Genomic DNA, 16,225 nt, shown 5'->3' on the forward strand with positions numbered 1-16,225 from the left:
TATGTATGTAGCATACAGGAACTTCTCCGCCTACCAGAAATCACCCTGCATATAAATACGCTTGTATGTATAGTGCCCTGCATTGGTTCTCTTTTATTATTTTTGTTATTGCTCATAGACTCAAAAAACCGCTCAATCGCTGTTAAATATGGTGAAACACGCTCATAATTTGTATGTGGTGAAATCGGACCATCGCGACCGAGTTGGCAGTGGTGAAATCGGACCATCGCGACCGAGTTAGCCAAAAATATTTTTACGTTCTCCGCGCCGTGAACCTTCTCTATGATAGACGTTCTCTGGAAATATTAAACGTTCTCTGTCTGTTATATACGTTCTTCGCCCACAGTGAATACCGCGTTTGTAAGAAGAAGCAGTTCAAAACCTAAAAGTAAACATATGCAAAACATACGATCTTAAACATTTTGACATGAGTGAATTTGGAAATGAGGCAAATCCTGCGGAGCTGACTGAAACCGTAGAGGAGAAGCGTCCGAAATTTGGGAATCGTTTCCTAACCGATGACAATGATGTCTTTAAACACAATGCTTGGTAAATATACGAGGATATTAACAAACTTCCGTTTGTGCTCAAGTTGGGAGCACACACGTTATCGCAAGAAACCTGCACTTGGTGGTCGAATTTTGAAAGATCCACGTGACACTTTCGAATTTAATGCTTGGTATTGAATTAATGACATTAAATACTAATTATATTATTTGTTTTGGCTTTGCGCACAATTGCAGGGATAACGTCGAATGGGATGCCGACCAAGAGCAAGAAGCGCTTGCTGCGGTGACTAAGAACTCAACACAGAAAATGAAGGCTGAAGACAAAGAGAAGTTTCAAAACGATGCTGATAAATTTTGGGACTCTTTTTATGGCGTACATCAGAATCGATTTTTTAAAGATCGACATTGGCTTTTTACAGAGTTTACTGAACTTGCTGCTCCGTCTGTGGATGAAGTACAAGAGCCACGCAGCATATTTGAATTAGGCTGTGGAGTTGGAAACACTATTCTACCGATTTTGAAGTATAGTCAGGAGCCGAATTTAAAAGTTTATGGTTGTGACTTTTCCGCACGAGCAATCGAAATATTGCGTGAGAATAAGGAATATGACCCAAAACGTTGTGAGGTTTTTGTTATGGATGCGACACTTGAAGATTGGTCAGTGCCATTCGCTGAAAACTCATTGGACATAATTGTGCTAATATTCGTTCTCTCGGCTATTGAACCTACAAAAATGAATCGTGTTGCTGCCAATTGTTTTCGTTACTTACGTCCAGGCGGTTTGGTACTCTTCCGGGACTACGGTCGCTATGACATGGCGCAGCTGCGTTTCAAAAGTGGCAAATGTTTGGAGGATAATTTTTATGTGCGCGGTGACGGGACAATGGTATACTTTTTCACACAAGAAGAGGTGAGAGACCTATTCTGCAAAGCTGGGTTTGTTGAGGAGCAAAGTGTTGTGGATCGACGACTGCAAGTAAATCGTGGACGCATGCTGAAAATGTATCGTGTATGGATACAAACAAAATTGCGAAAACCGTTGAAGGAAGAAGCGAAAAAATAGATAATTGCAATAACTATTATAAGTCAAAATAAAAAAACAATACTAAACCCATTAGTGCTTACAAAATGATTTCTGTTACTAAGTAGTGCGATGCTCTTCTAAAAGGGCTTAGGGGAATTTGTTTCAAATACATTATTCTAAATTCTGGAGGAGCACATGGTAGTTATGGTTGTCATTGTTGTTGTATATGAAAACATTCGCCAAATAATCTTAAAGGAAGCCGCGGATAGATATTTGGTTCCAGATATCATTTCGGACTTCGAAGAAGAACGGAGGTTTATAAAATTCTTGGACATACATAAATATTTCTAAAAGAATGATATAATTATAGAAAATTAAACCTATAACACGACGAAAGAAAATGCAATTGACATTGATGAAATTAATTAAGAATTTTGCAATTCAATTCCTCTTTGTAAAATAAATAGCAAAAATGTATTTCGGTACTTAGGAGTGTGTTGAAAAAATTTAAAATCTAACAAAACAAAAATGTATCAAAAGGGTTAATCAGACATAACTGGGGTTAACGCCACCTTTTACGAGGATCTAGCTATTTATTCAATATGAAAACCCGGGTTCTAATTGGACCTTACAGCACGGAAGTTGTCAATCTCGAAATGCATTACTATAAAACCAAATACAATTCACTTCGAATCACACCCAAAATGCAACCCTAATTGCGTTTGTTGGTTTGGCCGCACTGGCATTGCCAGTGTTCACGAAAACCTGATAACCAAGAACGAGTCAGTTTTCGAGTGAATTTCCAGGTAAACGGGGTGTTAGCTGCGGCAAGTCGTTTGCAACGCCGCGTTATTGTTGTTGTGATTTAAGTGATTGGTGAAAAAAATTTCCATGGATAAAGTTATTGGATGCGAAAATCTATAGTGCTTCACAAAAATTTCTGTAAAAAATTGTGAGTTTTAAGTGCCAACCAATAAGGGCGGTGGCTTTGAGGATGGGAAATAATTATAAAAAGCAGGGTAGCTGTGGTACAATTCATGAAAAATCTTAGAAGACGGGTGAATCACACGCATATACATATACAATTGCACACCTGCGAACGGTGGTGTGAAGTAAAGAATCTGTGGGAATCAACGAATGAGAAGTAAATACAACAAAAAGCATAAAAATAACGAAAAGAGAATTGTCGATTGCAGTTCCATGCAAATGTGCGAAATTTTCTGAACCCATAAATTTTTGTGTTCGTTTGCAGAATACGCTCATTAAATAATAGAGCTTATTGTGCTGAATTCGTGAGGATCGAAATCTTGTGAATTTTATATGCAACTTCTCCAGCGTTTTGCCAAGTGTCATGCTTAAAATTGAATGCTTGCGTTCTGGCTAAGTAAATAAAAACTCATATATGATTTGTGAATATTTAAAACAAAGTAAAATATTTGTATATATGCAACAAAAGTCAAAAAGTGGAATTTCTGTTAACGAAAAATTTTTGTTCAATATATCGTTCGTTCTCGTTTGTTTTCATTAAATAAAAACGTCAGTGTTTGGAAAAATTCTCGCGTAAAATGCCAAATTTATAGTGAAAGGTGTAAAGATTGTTATGAAACCAATATCTCTAGCCGATAAGTTAAAAAAATTGCATTAAAAGTTCGCCTTTAATTCGTGAAAAAAATTTCGTACTATTGTGAAGTTAAACACATTTTTCTTCCTACAACTCAGAATTTTTTACATACACGCATTGTACGTATTATGTATCGTATATTATTTAAGTGAAGTCGCTTTTAATGGAGTTAGTTGTCGGTTATTACAGCTCTTACGTTTTGTGAACGATATTTATCACTACGCTTGCTTCCCTAAACTATTTCTGTATACTTTTATTTAATGATCGTAACTTTATAAGTGCAGGAAAAGTCAACAACAAGCAGAAATATTGCTGCATATGCATACATACATATGTATGAAAATAACAACGCGAGCAGTAGTGGAAGTTGTTGTGCTCGCAAAGCGAATACATAGTAGAAACAAGCATAAAACCACCACATTTGTGAGCGTGTGAAGCAATTCTAGAATTGAAACTCAGTTTCGGCTTTATTACCAGTTTACTTTACATATTTTCTTTCCGGTCTTACCTGCAGCGCGTCTACGCGTTCTACCTGCTCGCCGCTCTTTGCACGTTGCTCGCGTTCCAACGTCGCGCGTTTATACATACAAACATACTATTTTTCATATATTTTTTTATAGCTTTGGTAAATTAATTACTTTAATATTTTCGTTTTAATATAGAAATTTTTGTGAATTAGAAGTTACTTTTCAACCCGCCTGCTGTTACTGTCGGCGGCTGTGTTCTAACCCACTAACAGCACCAGAACAAACAACAATTAATATTTTTAGCTCTCAGGACTAGTAAACATACAACCATAGTGTTTAGGAGCAAGTATTAAAAATAAAAACAACAGCAAATTGTTGGATACGATAGGTATTTTTTGTGGAATTACTATCTGGCTTAAATAAAATAAACGCAAAACTGGCGGACGAACAAGCAGAAAGCGCCAACAAGATGAGTTGGGGAACGCAACTTTGGGTAAGTAATGAAAAAGTGAATTGAAATAAATTTTGAAAATTATATTGCATAATTTTAAATTATTGTATATGAAGAGGTTGGTTTTCAAAAATTTAATAGATTACATGACAGAAAAGATTCTAATAAACCTGCTAGTATAATCAGTTGTACTAAAGGAATACTAACTTTTCAAATCGGATCGCTATAGCACACAGCTGTCATAAAGATTGACGAACTTTTATATAGAAACATTCTTTATTTGTGAAGGATGTTACAATTTAGAAGCTAAACTTCTCTCTTTTTTATCTGAACGCTACTTGAATGCATTTACATATCACGGTGTTTAATATAAATGCTGGTTTATGTAAACGCGTTTACCACATTACAGCGGCTATGTGAAATAATCAATTAAGTAAAATTAATACAATATAAATGTTGTTCAATAAGACCAACTAAAATATGAGACAAACAAATCTGTTACTAACCCATTGTGGCGTCAGCCAAAATTAATGACTTACAAGTGATGACTCGCCGCTATGAAGTGTGGTGTATCTACTTACATGGTCGGCATATTCAGAACTTCGGCTCTCTTTAAATGCGAGAACCAGGCAAAGTGAGGATAAGAAACAAATAAAAAAATTGCAAAGTGGAATGAAAAATAAACATAATTTTTCGAAAAAGGGATGTAGTACATACATAAAAATATAGAATAAAGTTAATATGTAAATATATTGGGCTCAAATTTAACACCTAAACTTGTAGCTAGCAATAAAGCTATTCCAGATTGACAGCTCTGTTTCGTGTTCTTAATGGCAATGTTAGTATAAATATTGGCCGTGGGCCGAACTTTGCAGGTATTAATGTTCTAAAAGCATGCAAAGTTCTTATAAGCCGAGTAATTTTTTTGGACAACTTGTGGTTCTTTTGCAATACGTTACAAATATGTACGTATGTATGTATGTATAGTCATATTCATAAAAATATTTCATTGCCTTTAAGCTTGCTTCATTTGTCACTAAACTGGTTCTACGGCTCTCATGCAAATTTCGTTGGCCATCTGAGCCATGAGTTGTGTTCATTAGTGTCTCTTTCTGCTGCGTTTCATTCTTGTATCAGTCGGCCTTAGCTCGCATTCTTGGCCATATTTTTGCTTCCTTTTGCCACATGAGAGCAAAAAACACGTGTGTTTTATTAATACTCGTCTCACTGTTTTGTTTCGCGTTTAACGTGGGTATAACTTTCCATTCTTTATGACCAATTTCAACTCCAATACGACTCAGGTAGTGAAGTTTTTTTCGTAGGTTGTTTTAAGTTTTTACTTCATCAGTGTATATTTAATTTATTGCATCTATCGATTTCGTTTAAAAGATTGCAATGATTTTTGCGCACCACACCTCTTTCGAATGCTTCGTGATCTGTGGTAATAAACTACCCTCAGCAAATAAGAACGTTACTCATCCCTATAGCAAAATGTAGGCAATGATGCATTTCGCTCCTAACTGGCGTTGTTTCAGTACAGCTGGTCATCTCGTTACCTGACGTGCTCATATGCTCGCAAATGCCCAACCTTTTCATTGTGCTCTGTGCATGCCGGTCTCGGTGTGTTACCATCAGCACACTGTCCCTACAGCTGTGTCCGTCTGCCGGCTTTCGGGGGTTGTTTACTTCCGTGTTTTCACTGTCGAGCTGGTTTGTGTCACTGCGTGTCGTGCGTCACATAAACATTTCCATCATGCCTCTATAAGGCACAGCTCGTCTAGACTGTTTAATTTCCGTACTTTGCCGGCTGGCTTTTGAAGTGGACACACATATTTTATGGTTTTGTTCTTTTTTGCGGATTTTATGTATTGTTTTTGTTCTACTCGATCCGCAAATTCGTATTTAATTACTCTATTGCAGTAAACTCGCATTCGCCGCTGGCCATTTTGGTAATGAATTGAGTGCTTGGCTGATTGGCTGCCTGTGGCTCGCCTGTCGAATGTCAATAAGTGCATTCAATGTTAATGAATACTTATGAGTTCTCGTCTGAAAGCGAACTCTGCTTGGCTCAATTAAATTGAAGTAAATCAAGTGACAATATTCTTCATCTAGGGATTTACTGAAAGGAAACTTGGGAGACCCTAATATATGTATATATAATTAACGAGCAAGATGACGAGCTGAGTCGATTTGGCCGGTCCGTCTGTATACAGTCGAACTAGTTACTCAGTAAGATATCATTCTGAAATTTTGCAAAAGCAAGCCTCCCGCGAAGGGGTTTATTGCAGTCGGATTTAACGGTTTTCTTTTTTTTTTGTGCATTCCTTCTGCAATTCATATCCATTTATTTAGTTCTGGATCATTTCTTTTATATTGTATGTAGTTGTTGTAGCGGGAGAATTTTGCCGACAATTTTTGGCCGTATATAAATCTGGAATCGTCCCGTTTACATAGACCCGACTGCTGTGGGATGCGTATAACTTCTTTCCTTCTTATTGCTTTCACTTCCATAGTTTTAAATTGATTTTATTCTTTGTTATTTTCCCCACCATCATTTTGTACTCTTTTTTAATATACAACAATCTTCATGCATTCTTCGCGCAATTATTTTATCACTTGAACTAATTTCTCTGCTGGAAAAATAGTAAAGTCTATCTGCAAAATTTCACTTCTGACCCCGTCATTTCTTCACGTTTCGTTAAATATAAAGCGAATGAGAAATTATTTATTAATTTTTCCACTATTCAAGTCTTGTTGGAACGCATATGCACATGTGATCAATGAGCGATCGCTATCAGCAGCATTAATACACGCGAGAACAAAAAAAAAAAATCATAATAAATTGCGAAGAAGAACAAAATTTACATAAATAATTAACAGGTTTGCCGAATGATTTTCATAAAGTGGAATGAAGCACGAAAATTTTGACATATATAAAACCGCATAAATAACAAGAAATAAGAAAAAATAATTTGCAACAACAAAGTGACTTATGAACACTCGCGCATGTGACTCTACCCACTTATCGATGCGAGTATAACGAAAGCGCACAATTGACAGGCAGACAAATAGCGAAAAAAAACATAAAAAACAACGAGTAAACAAACAAACATATTGCACAAACAAATGGAATGGGGAAAAAAGCGCACAAAGAAAAGAAATTAACCGAGTTGCTAGCGACGCAAAGTAAACATGACAATCAGTCAAACGCTTGTTGACACTTTGCGCGAAGTCACAGCCGGCGAAAATGACAGTTAATTTGAAATTTGCATGCCGCTTATGAATTTCCACATTTCTTTTTAAACGAGTAACGAATATTTGCCTACTTAAGCTTTAAATAGGCGTGTCGAAGCGGGTCAAGCGGCCGGTAATCGCAGCGATTGAAAAATGTGAATGTTTATTACACAAACACAAACAAAATGTAGAAATGCTTGTTAGCGAACTCATTGGAATGCACGCGTAAAAAAAAATACATTTCGACTTTCTTCACGGCCTAGCCTGCCGCACTGACATTTAAGCTGCGTACACTGCTAATGGCAGACGGTCAAGAAGACATTTCACTTTGTTTTGATTTTTAAATTGTTTTTGCATATTGCTTTAAATGCCAGTTGCTTTTAGTGCATGCGTGTGTGTGTGTGTGCTTCAGCTGTTCAACATATTTACCAACCATTTTCAATAACTTTTGGTCAATGCAGAATTAAGTTGTCATAATGGCTTAGCATTTTAATGTTTTACAGCCAATAAAAGTGAATTCGCCTGCAACTCTCTATGTGCTTACATACTTACTTACTTACTTACATACATATACATATGTAGTTGTGGGTTTGTTGTGAAAAATAAAATTAGTATGCTTTCGTAGTGCTGTTGAAGTACGCATTATTGCTGACACTTTTGCCTTTGGTTTGTGCATAAGTTTAACTATTTAAAACAAACTTACTTTGACTATAAAGCTGTGTGGCGCATGCGCACACAATTTATTGCAGTCTCGCCAATTGGTTTTATTTGTGATTTCCATTTTAAATGTAAATAAATGTGTACAGTCTTATAAATATAGACAAACATACCTACATGAAAGTAAACTTGGTTGCTTAGTGCAGGCATTTACTGCATGTGGACGCCTTAGTCTTGGCGCTATAAGAAAATTAGGGGAATTTGTGGTATATCAATATCATAAGCAAAATTTTGACAATTGAACTCTCCAAACCTACGAAATTTTAAATTTTAATCAATTGTTATCTTCTGAACACACCATCGTGTAATTAGATAACGGTGTCTGGTAATTTCCTTTCTTCATACGTATTTTTTAGTTGTTATTTAACTTTTTAAATTGAAATGTGAGAGAGAGAGAGAAACAGTAAAAGAATATTATGTTAGATTAGATTAGATCAATAATTGAGGATTGCACAATGACTTATGGTATATTGTGCCCTCTCCTAAGTCCCAACGACTCAACTAGCCACAGCAAATTGATAAAATCCAATAGAGTGCCAGGTGCTATTGAGGCGATGTGATCCCTATTTGGAAATATGGATCGAAGGGCCTTTACCCTGCACCTACAGACAACAATGCAGTCAATTAGCAGGTGTTCGGGTCCTATCATGTTGGTGGATGCTGTGGAACGAGCGAGCTCATCAGACAGTTCATTTTCGTCTATACCTTTGTGACCGGGCACCCAGATAAGGTGCACTCGTTTACGATCTGATCTCCTGCATCAATAGCAATTTGATCTCTTTTGAGGGCCGCTTGATTGTCACTGAGTATAAACTATATGTTCACTGCGATAGTTACGTTGGAGGTTTATCTCTACGCACCGAACTTCTCTGCTTGGAACATGCTCGGAAAACTTCCCATAGGTATAAAGAGTTTGCGATTCGTGCGCCAATTCTCTCCTATGTTTTCGAGCCGTCGGTGTACCACTTTATTGTATGTACAATTCATAAGCTCGAGAGCGCAATCATTCCATTCAGCCTTATTGCTGAGGGTGACCTTGATCTTCTTAATAAAGTTTACACTTTTGGTAATGCTGACCATTAGTATTTCGTTACGTAAGTCCTTCATACGCTGCGAAGATATTACCTTACCTCTACCAAACCCGACTCGACTCTCATTTGGAGATAGTATGTTAACGGCACATAAAGATTTTTATGTAACCTTGTCCTACTATATCGATGTGCTATTGTTGTTGTTGCAACTGTAGAAAACATATCTGAGGTATTTTAAAAAAATGCCGCCGAGCTGCATGCTGACAGTCCAAGGCCGGAAAATCTGGGTCCGTTTCGGTTCTTAAGATCCGATCTCGTAGGACCTTCTGTATTCCTCATAGGAATTATACTTGTTATGTGTGCTTCCATAATTTTTTAATCCATTTTCTGATTTTGGATTACTGATTGGTTGTAAAACAAGAATGAAAGGAATAGACCGAGCAAACTGAATATTTTTGAATCAGTTCTTATTGTTCACAAGTTAGCAAATTACATATTGTAGCTTCTGATCGGAGATTTTTTAGATCACAAGTGCAAAAAATATAATAAAATAAAATTCTAGTCGCCGTTGAAATCAAATGAGAATTTCTTTCAAAATGTGAAAAGAGCATGTGAGCAGAGAAATAATGGCAAGTACCATTCGGCCTAGGCCCACGCAAGGCAAACACAGGCGCGCAAACGGAGCTGTTTTATATATTTTTGAGCGGACGTCAGCTATATGTATGTGATCTGATACAATGTATAATTTTATATTTTTTGAAACTGTTTAGTAAAAAACCTAAGTACACAAGAACGCAGATATAATTTTGATATGAAAATATGATATAAGAAGGAGAAGAAAGAGAAAAGAATATAGAATAAAAGACTTCAGAAAAATGAAACTGCAGAAAATTCGAGTGCTAAACCACTTTATTCACACCAACAAATTAAGAATAGGATAACCTGTGTATGTGCATGTGGGCTTCCAATTGTTTACATAACTACTTAACTGTATGTACTATATTTTATATGGTAATGCTTCTTATATAAGCTGTGTGCGCATTTGTTGGACATAACTGTCGGTCATGGGCAAGTACTTCTCGCTGGTCATTTCTATTATTTCTCGCTTTTTCAATTCTTCATTACAATTTCTCGAAAATAGATTTCGAGTGGGCGTCTTTGGGGAAACACGAATTAATCGCAGCTGTACAATTTAAGCTCCGCAATGGCCGTTTAAATGGCGGCAAGTGTTTACATCGTTGCCACCGGAGGTGATGACAAATTGCTTTTTTGTGTAATTGAGGAAATATTTATATTTCCATAGACTACAAACGAAAAAGAGGAAAAATACCAATTACTCACAATAGTAATACGTTTTGACTGTGCATTTCAGTGGGAAAATGTGAACTGCTTGGCACTGCAGGAAAAAATTTAAGTTTACTCTATTTTCCGGCCGTTGAAATAAAAAAAGAATAATGAAAACTAAAAAATAAATAATAAATAAAAATATAAAAAATTAAAAGGAGATAAATACGAGAAATAAATAATAAATAAGTTAACAAAAAAGAAAACAAATAAATAAAAAAAACGAATAATAAAATAAAAGCAAATTAAAAAATAAAATATATACAAAAACAAGAAAATAAGTAAATAAATAAAAATATAAAAAAATTAAAATAAGATAAATAAATAGTAAATATGAAAACAAAAAAAGGATAGAAAAAAAAACAAATTAATGAAGAATTAAACATGTAATAAAAATATATTAAAAAAGGAAAAAATAATAAAAAATAATAAAAGAAGTCATAAAAAAATTAAAATAATAATAATAAAACAATAAATAAGTTAAAAAAAATAATAAAAAAATAAAAACAGATAAAGAATTGAAAAATAAAACAAACAACAGTATAGAAAAAAATAAATAAATAAATAAAAAAATGAATCAATATCATAAAAAAATAGAAAATAAGTTAATAAATAAAAATATAAAAAATTGAAGTAGTAATAAAAATTGAAAAAATAAATAAATAAGTGAAAAATAAGTAAAAAAATATATAAAAACATTAAAGAAGTAAACAAAGAACTAAATAAGAAATAATAACGCGTTAAAGTTGAAATTGAAATAAAAGAATAATTAATAAATGAAAATCAATAAAAAAGGAAGTAAAAATATACAATGAATAAATAAAAGTAAAAATGTAAAAAATAAATAAGCAAAAAAGTTGCACAAATATCTAAATAAAAAATTACTATGTAAAAAATAGTAAAAATATTAAAAAAAGAAATAATAAAAATATTATAAAAAAATGATAAAAATATTAAAAAAGAAATAATAAAAATATAAAAAAAATAATAAAAATATTAAAAAAAAATAATAAAAATATTAAAAAAGATATAATAAAAATATTAAAAACAAAAAATAAGTAAAATACAATAGATAAAACTATAAAATAAATATAAAAGTAACAATATAATAAAAAAAATTAAAAATAAGAAAAGTTAAAAATAAAGCAGTAAAAAAATAAATTAGTAAAAAAATTAATTAATAAAAAATTAAACAATATAATAAAAATTAAAATATTCTAACTGATGGAAACTATTACATAATGGAATATGTAACAAGTATAACAAAGTATAACGCACGAATATTAATTGAAATGAACCAACAAATTGCAGTTTCGGAAATACTTTGATGTCTGTCCGTCTAGTGCTGATAAGATTTAAGTATTTAATGTCGATATGTGCTGTTATTATTTTTAAATTTCTCAAGTAGTTTTACTACACCTTCTGTATCAGTAATTGAAAGCCAGATAAACATACTTTTAGGATATAGCAACAACAATATATTGGAAATATTTGAGCCATTAGAAGTATGTATGGACCAATGTGTACAGAAAATCATTCCTGCAGCGCCTTGTTGCATATAACTGAATTAAAAATAGCTTCCGTTTCCACTCGAGTTAATCAAAACCCTTAACTCGAGTTTGGGACTCAAGATGACTGCAATTAAAATTTGTCCTATTTTTCCTATACACCTTACTTTTTGAAAACTCGAAACCATATTTAAACTCGAGTTTGTGATTCCGGGTGAGTTTTTTTCAAACACAACCTTAAACTTTAGGTTGGTCAAAATTCCCGAAACAAGTTTCTTAAGCAGTATTTTTTTGAAAAAGTCTTCCGTGTCTTCCAGAACTCTGGCTCAGTATGCCACAATCAGCAAGACACGAGTTTTATTGTCTGCGAGTGCCACTTATCTAAAAACATGTTCTTTAAGTTTGTAGTCTTTGAGGGAATCTCCTGAATCTTCCAGAACTCTGGCTCATTAAAGTTTATGTTCAATAAACGAGTTTTGCATCAATCTCCAGTGTATGAAAGAAGACATCCGTTTGTGCAAAAAGCTATTATAGCTTGTTCTTGGTTTTTGTTTCCCAGGAAGTGGAAGGCCTTGCAAATTCCTCAAAATGACAAATTTGCAAACTGTTATCCACTGTTTCTTAAGAGTTCAAAAACCTTTGCTCAAAACAAAAATAAAATATAAAAGAATACAAAACAAGTAAAAAAAAGAACTGAAAGCTTGTTCTTCATTATCATGATTGCAAAATTTCAGAGAAATCTTTCTGGCGTCACTAATTATGTGTACTTAGTACCGAGCGACCGCAAACTCAGACCACAATAATGTATTTTTGCTCAATATCTTGTTTTTTGTTCGTTGCAAATCGCGCGCAAAAAAAAAATTCACGAAGCACAGCTTCTACCGTTATGTTTGTTGATTTGTATGACTCAATTTATCACGAATATTGGCGCTTTTTGTTGTGATTGCAATGAAAATTATGCAAAATTATGGCATGGCAGCCACCCTGTTGACGGGGACCCATTGACAGATAATCTTCCGAAGTGGCAGCCAAAAACCAACTGCAACAGCTGCAGTTAGTTTGTGACGAAACGCTTAAAAGCATATAAAATACAAAAAAGAACAGATGAAAGGAAACCTTGACTGACTTAGACTTCGTCACACAAGAGATAATAGAGAAGAATGGCGGACAAAATATGTAAAAACAATAGAAACCGATTAGCAACGAAGTTTGCAACAAAACTAACTGTAAAAAGCTCGGTGCTGGTAAAGTTTGCAGCAAAAATAACTCGGCGCTGGTAAACTGTCAGCAGCGCACTCCTCATCATGACCAGCGGCTACACTATTTCCAAAAGAGTTCGCTAGTTTTTGTCGGGTTTGCATTTCGGTCTGTCTCGGATGCTGGAGAAATGGTCGAAACTGTGTAAAAAAAAAGTATGTCATACATACAGAAAGACATACATACTTACACACAAATTCATGTGACATTGACACTTGTGATTCTAACAGTTGTTGGCACAACAACAATCATCTAGCGATAAATGTGGCGTTGCAAAATAAAAGTAGCCGCAAAGGTGATTATGCAAAATGGTGCCTCGAAAGTTTGCGCTGAAGAAAGTTCTGCTAAGCGCTAAAAATAGAACAAAAAAGAGCATAAGAAGCAACAACAAAAGTCTAAAAGCATTTTTAAGCGCTTGGCTGCTTAAGATTTACAAAAATTTTAATTACAACAAAACCAAGAAGTCAACAATTTTTTTCAGCCCGCAATTCTAGCGAAGCGGCTTAAGTCTACGAAAACCGGCAATTTCAACTGCCTTTTTATGGCCGGCAACAACAACTTTCTTGCCTGTCTACTTCATGCTAAGCTTGACAGCAAATTCTATCATTTGCATAGTTTATGCCCACGGCGGTATTCACCTCACCGTCCACGGCCAATGTCATGGCGGCGGCTATGGTGACGGGCGCGGCTCAGTCTCAATTTTATGCGACATTAAGTTTTTGTCATATTTTGTGCATAAACTACAGAATCGAAAGAGCAAAAACATATAACACAACTTAACTGTACACTCTGCCGCGTTGGTTGAAAAAATTGATTGCGGTTACGCGCCATTTAATTGCCAATTACCGGTGGAACACCGAGCACCTATCTATCTATAAAAATAATAACAATAAAACAACAAAGAAGTCTTAGAATAAAGTTGACATGGTGAAGACTTAAAGGTTAAGGCTCTCAAAATTAATTGCCAATTTCCAAATTGAGCCAAACATGGCAAAACAGCGAACTAATACATTATTTTCCGCTTTGTAGTTAAATGAGTCGAATTTGCTGAAATCAATCAATTTCGAAAAAGGTGTTAAATGGAAAATTTTGCTAATTAATCAGATGACAATAAAGTAATGAGACTGATTTCATAAAAACCGTATATTTGAAAATTATTCTACAACTCTGCCATCCCCTTCAAAGTAGTCCCCTTGGGCAGCTATACAGCGATTCCAGCGCGTTTCCCATGCTTCGTAACATTTCTGGAACGCTTCGACTGGGATGTCCGCGAGTACCCTCGTCACGGCCGCCTGGATGTCCGTAATCGACTCAAAATGGGTTCCTTTGACCACCGATTTTGTTTTAGGAAACAAAAAAAGTCACAGAGTGACATGTCGGGCGAATAAGGCGGCTGTTGCAACACGGCGATCCCTTTAGAGGCCAAATACTGGGACACGCTGAGGGCGGTGTGGCACGGCGCGTTGTCGTGATGAAGGATCCAGTTACGAGCGATGTCTGGGCGCACCCTGTTGACTCGTTTTCGCAATCTTTCGAGTACTTGGCAATAGTAGACTTGATTCACAGTTTTCCCCGGTGGAACGAATTCTTTGTGGACGATTCCACGGCTATCAAAAAAGGCAATAATCATCGTTTTCACCTTCGACATGCTCATGCGAGCTTTTTTCGGGCGGGAGGTCACAAGCGCGGCAATAAAATCAGTATCATTACTTAATTGTCAAACCTCGTAAAGAATAAAAAAGGTGCTTAAAACGAAAAAATATGTGAAAACTGAGACGCCGCATTTTTAACGCAAAGTCCTACGACTACGTCTGGTAAGAATGGGAACCATGTCTCTGTTGCCTTGAATCATTCATCAAAACATGATTTGCCAAAAAGCTAGCGTAATTTTTCATAACTTCTATAAGAGCATCCTTATACATCCGTGTATATAAAGTACATAACCTAAAAACTGCACAGAAGAAGTTTATGAAAAAGATGCAGCAAATGGTCCGACTCAAGTTTTCGGACCCGTGTCGCTCGTTTACCCAATGAGCGACAGCTAAAAATAAATCTTGTATTAAGTTTGTCACGAAGTGTGTAACACCCAGAAGGAAGGGTCGGAGACCCTATAAAGTATATATATAAATGATCAGTATGTCAAGCTGAGTCGATTTAGGCATGTCCGTCTGTCTGTATATATACGAACTAGTCCCTCAGTTTTTAAGACATCCTTTTGAAATATTGCAAACGTCATTTTCTCTTCAAGAAGCTGCTCATTTGTCGGAACTGCCAATATTGGACCACTATAACATATAGCTGCCATACAAACTGAACGATCGGAATCAAGTTCTTGTATGGAAAACTTTCACATTTGACAAGATATATTCACGAAATTTGGTATATATTATTTTCTAAGGCAACAATGTAATCTCCGAAGAAATTGTTCAGATCGGTTAACTATAGCATATAGCTGCCATACAACCTGAACGATCGGAATCAAGTTCTTGTATGGAAAACTTTTGCATTTGACAAGATAAATTCACGAAATTTGGTATAGAATATTTCCTAAAGCAACAATGTAATCTCCGAAGAAATTGTTCAGATCGGTTAACTATAGCATATAGCTGCCATACAACCTGAACGATCGGAATCAAGTTCTTGTATGGAAAACTTTCACATTTGACAAGATATATTCACGAAATTTGGTATAGATTATTTTCTAAGGCAACAATGTAATCTCCGAAGAAATTGTTCAGATCGGCTCACTATAGCATATAGCTGCCATAGAAACCGAAAGATCGAAATGTATGGAAAAAGTACTCGTTTGACCTGGTATCTTCACGAAATTTGACATGGATCTCCGACAAAGTTGTTCAGATCGGATTATTATAGCATATAGATTCCATATAAACTGAACACGTAATTACTAAAAGAAATACACCTGCGAAGGGTATATTAACTTCGGTGCAGTAGCTTGTTTCTCCTATTATTATTTATTTTTAAACCTTCACACGCCTCAATTGCCATATTTTTCTTTGTTCATGAGATCTCCCAATCAAAAAAGTTTGAATATTAATTGC

The 16,225-nt window shown here is 35.0% G+C and overlaps 2 protein-coding genes across 8 annotated transcripts in view; both read left to right on the forward strand.

Annotated features, from left to right (window-relative positions):
• The first annotated feature begins 367 nt into the window (after positions 1 to 367).
• LOC105223283 (methyltransferase-like protein) lies at positions 368 to 1,638 on the forward strand. 2 transcript variants are annotated; one of them, XM_011200963.4, is made up of 2 exons: positions 368 to 549; positions 744 to 1,638. In XM_011200963.4, the coding sequence occupies exons 1-2, from the start codon at positions 428 to 430 to the stop codon at positions 1,570 to 1,572; spliced, it is 951 nt and encodes a 316-aa protein (XP_011199265.2). In that variant the 5' UTR covers positions 368 to 427; the 3' UTR covers positions 1,573 to 1,638. The 2 variants fall into 2 exon arrangements, with proteins under 2 accessions (XP_011199265.2, XP_011199264.2); XM_011200962.3 differs by having other exon boundaries at positions 528 to 679.
• Positions 1,639 to 2,312: 674 nt separating this feature from the next.
• The window catches only part of LOC105223284 (formin-binding protein 1-like), a 140,546-nt gene continuing 126,633 nt past the window's right edge, over positions 2,313 to 16,225 (forward strand). The window contains exons 1-2 of one of the 6 annotated variants that reach the window (XM_049459119.1): positions 2,313 to 2,917; positions 3,817 to 4,114. In XM_049459119.1, the coding sequence (XP_049315076.1) occupies positions 4,091 to 4,114 (24 nt within the window). In that variant the 5' untranslated portion in view covers positions 2,313 to 2,917; positions 3,817 to 4,090. The other 5 variants (XM_049459121.1, XM_049459120.1, XM_049459131.1 and 2 more) reach the window with 5 other exon arrangements.

This window comes from Bactrocera dorsalis, chromosome 5 (genome assembly GCF_023373825.1).
Source record: "Bactrocera dorsalis isolate Fly_Bdor chromosome 5, ASM2337382v1, whole genome shotgun sequence".
Classification (NCBI taxonomy): Eukaryota; Metazoa; Arthropoda; class Insecta; order Diptera; family Tephritidae; genus Bactrocera; species Bactrocera dorsalis.

Excerpts from the sequence above, each read along its gene's own strand:
- LOC105223283 (XM_011200962.3), top strand. The coding sequence starts at position 528 with ATGTCTTTAAACACAATGCTTGGTAAATATACGAGGATATTAACAAAC. Across the intron at positions 680-743 it reads ACTTTCGAATTTAATGCTTG|GGATAACGTCGAATGGGATG; the intron begins GTATTGAATTAA and ends GCACAATTGCAG.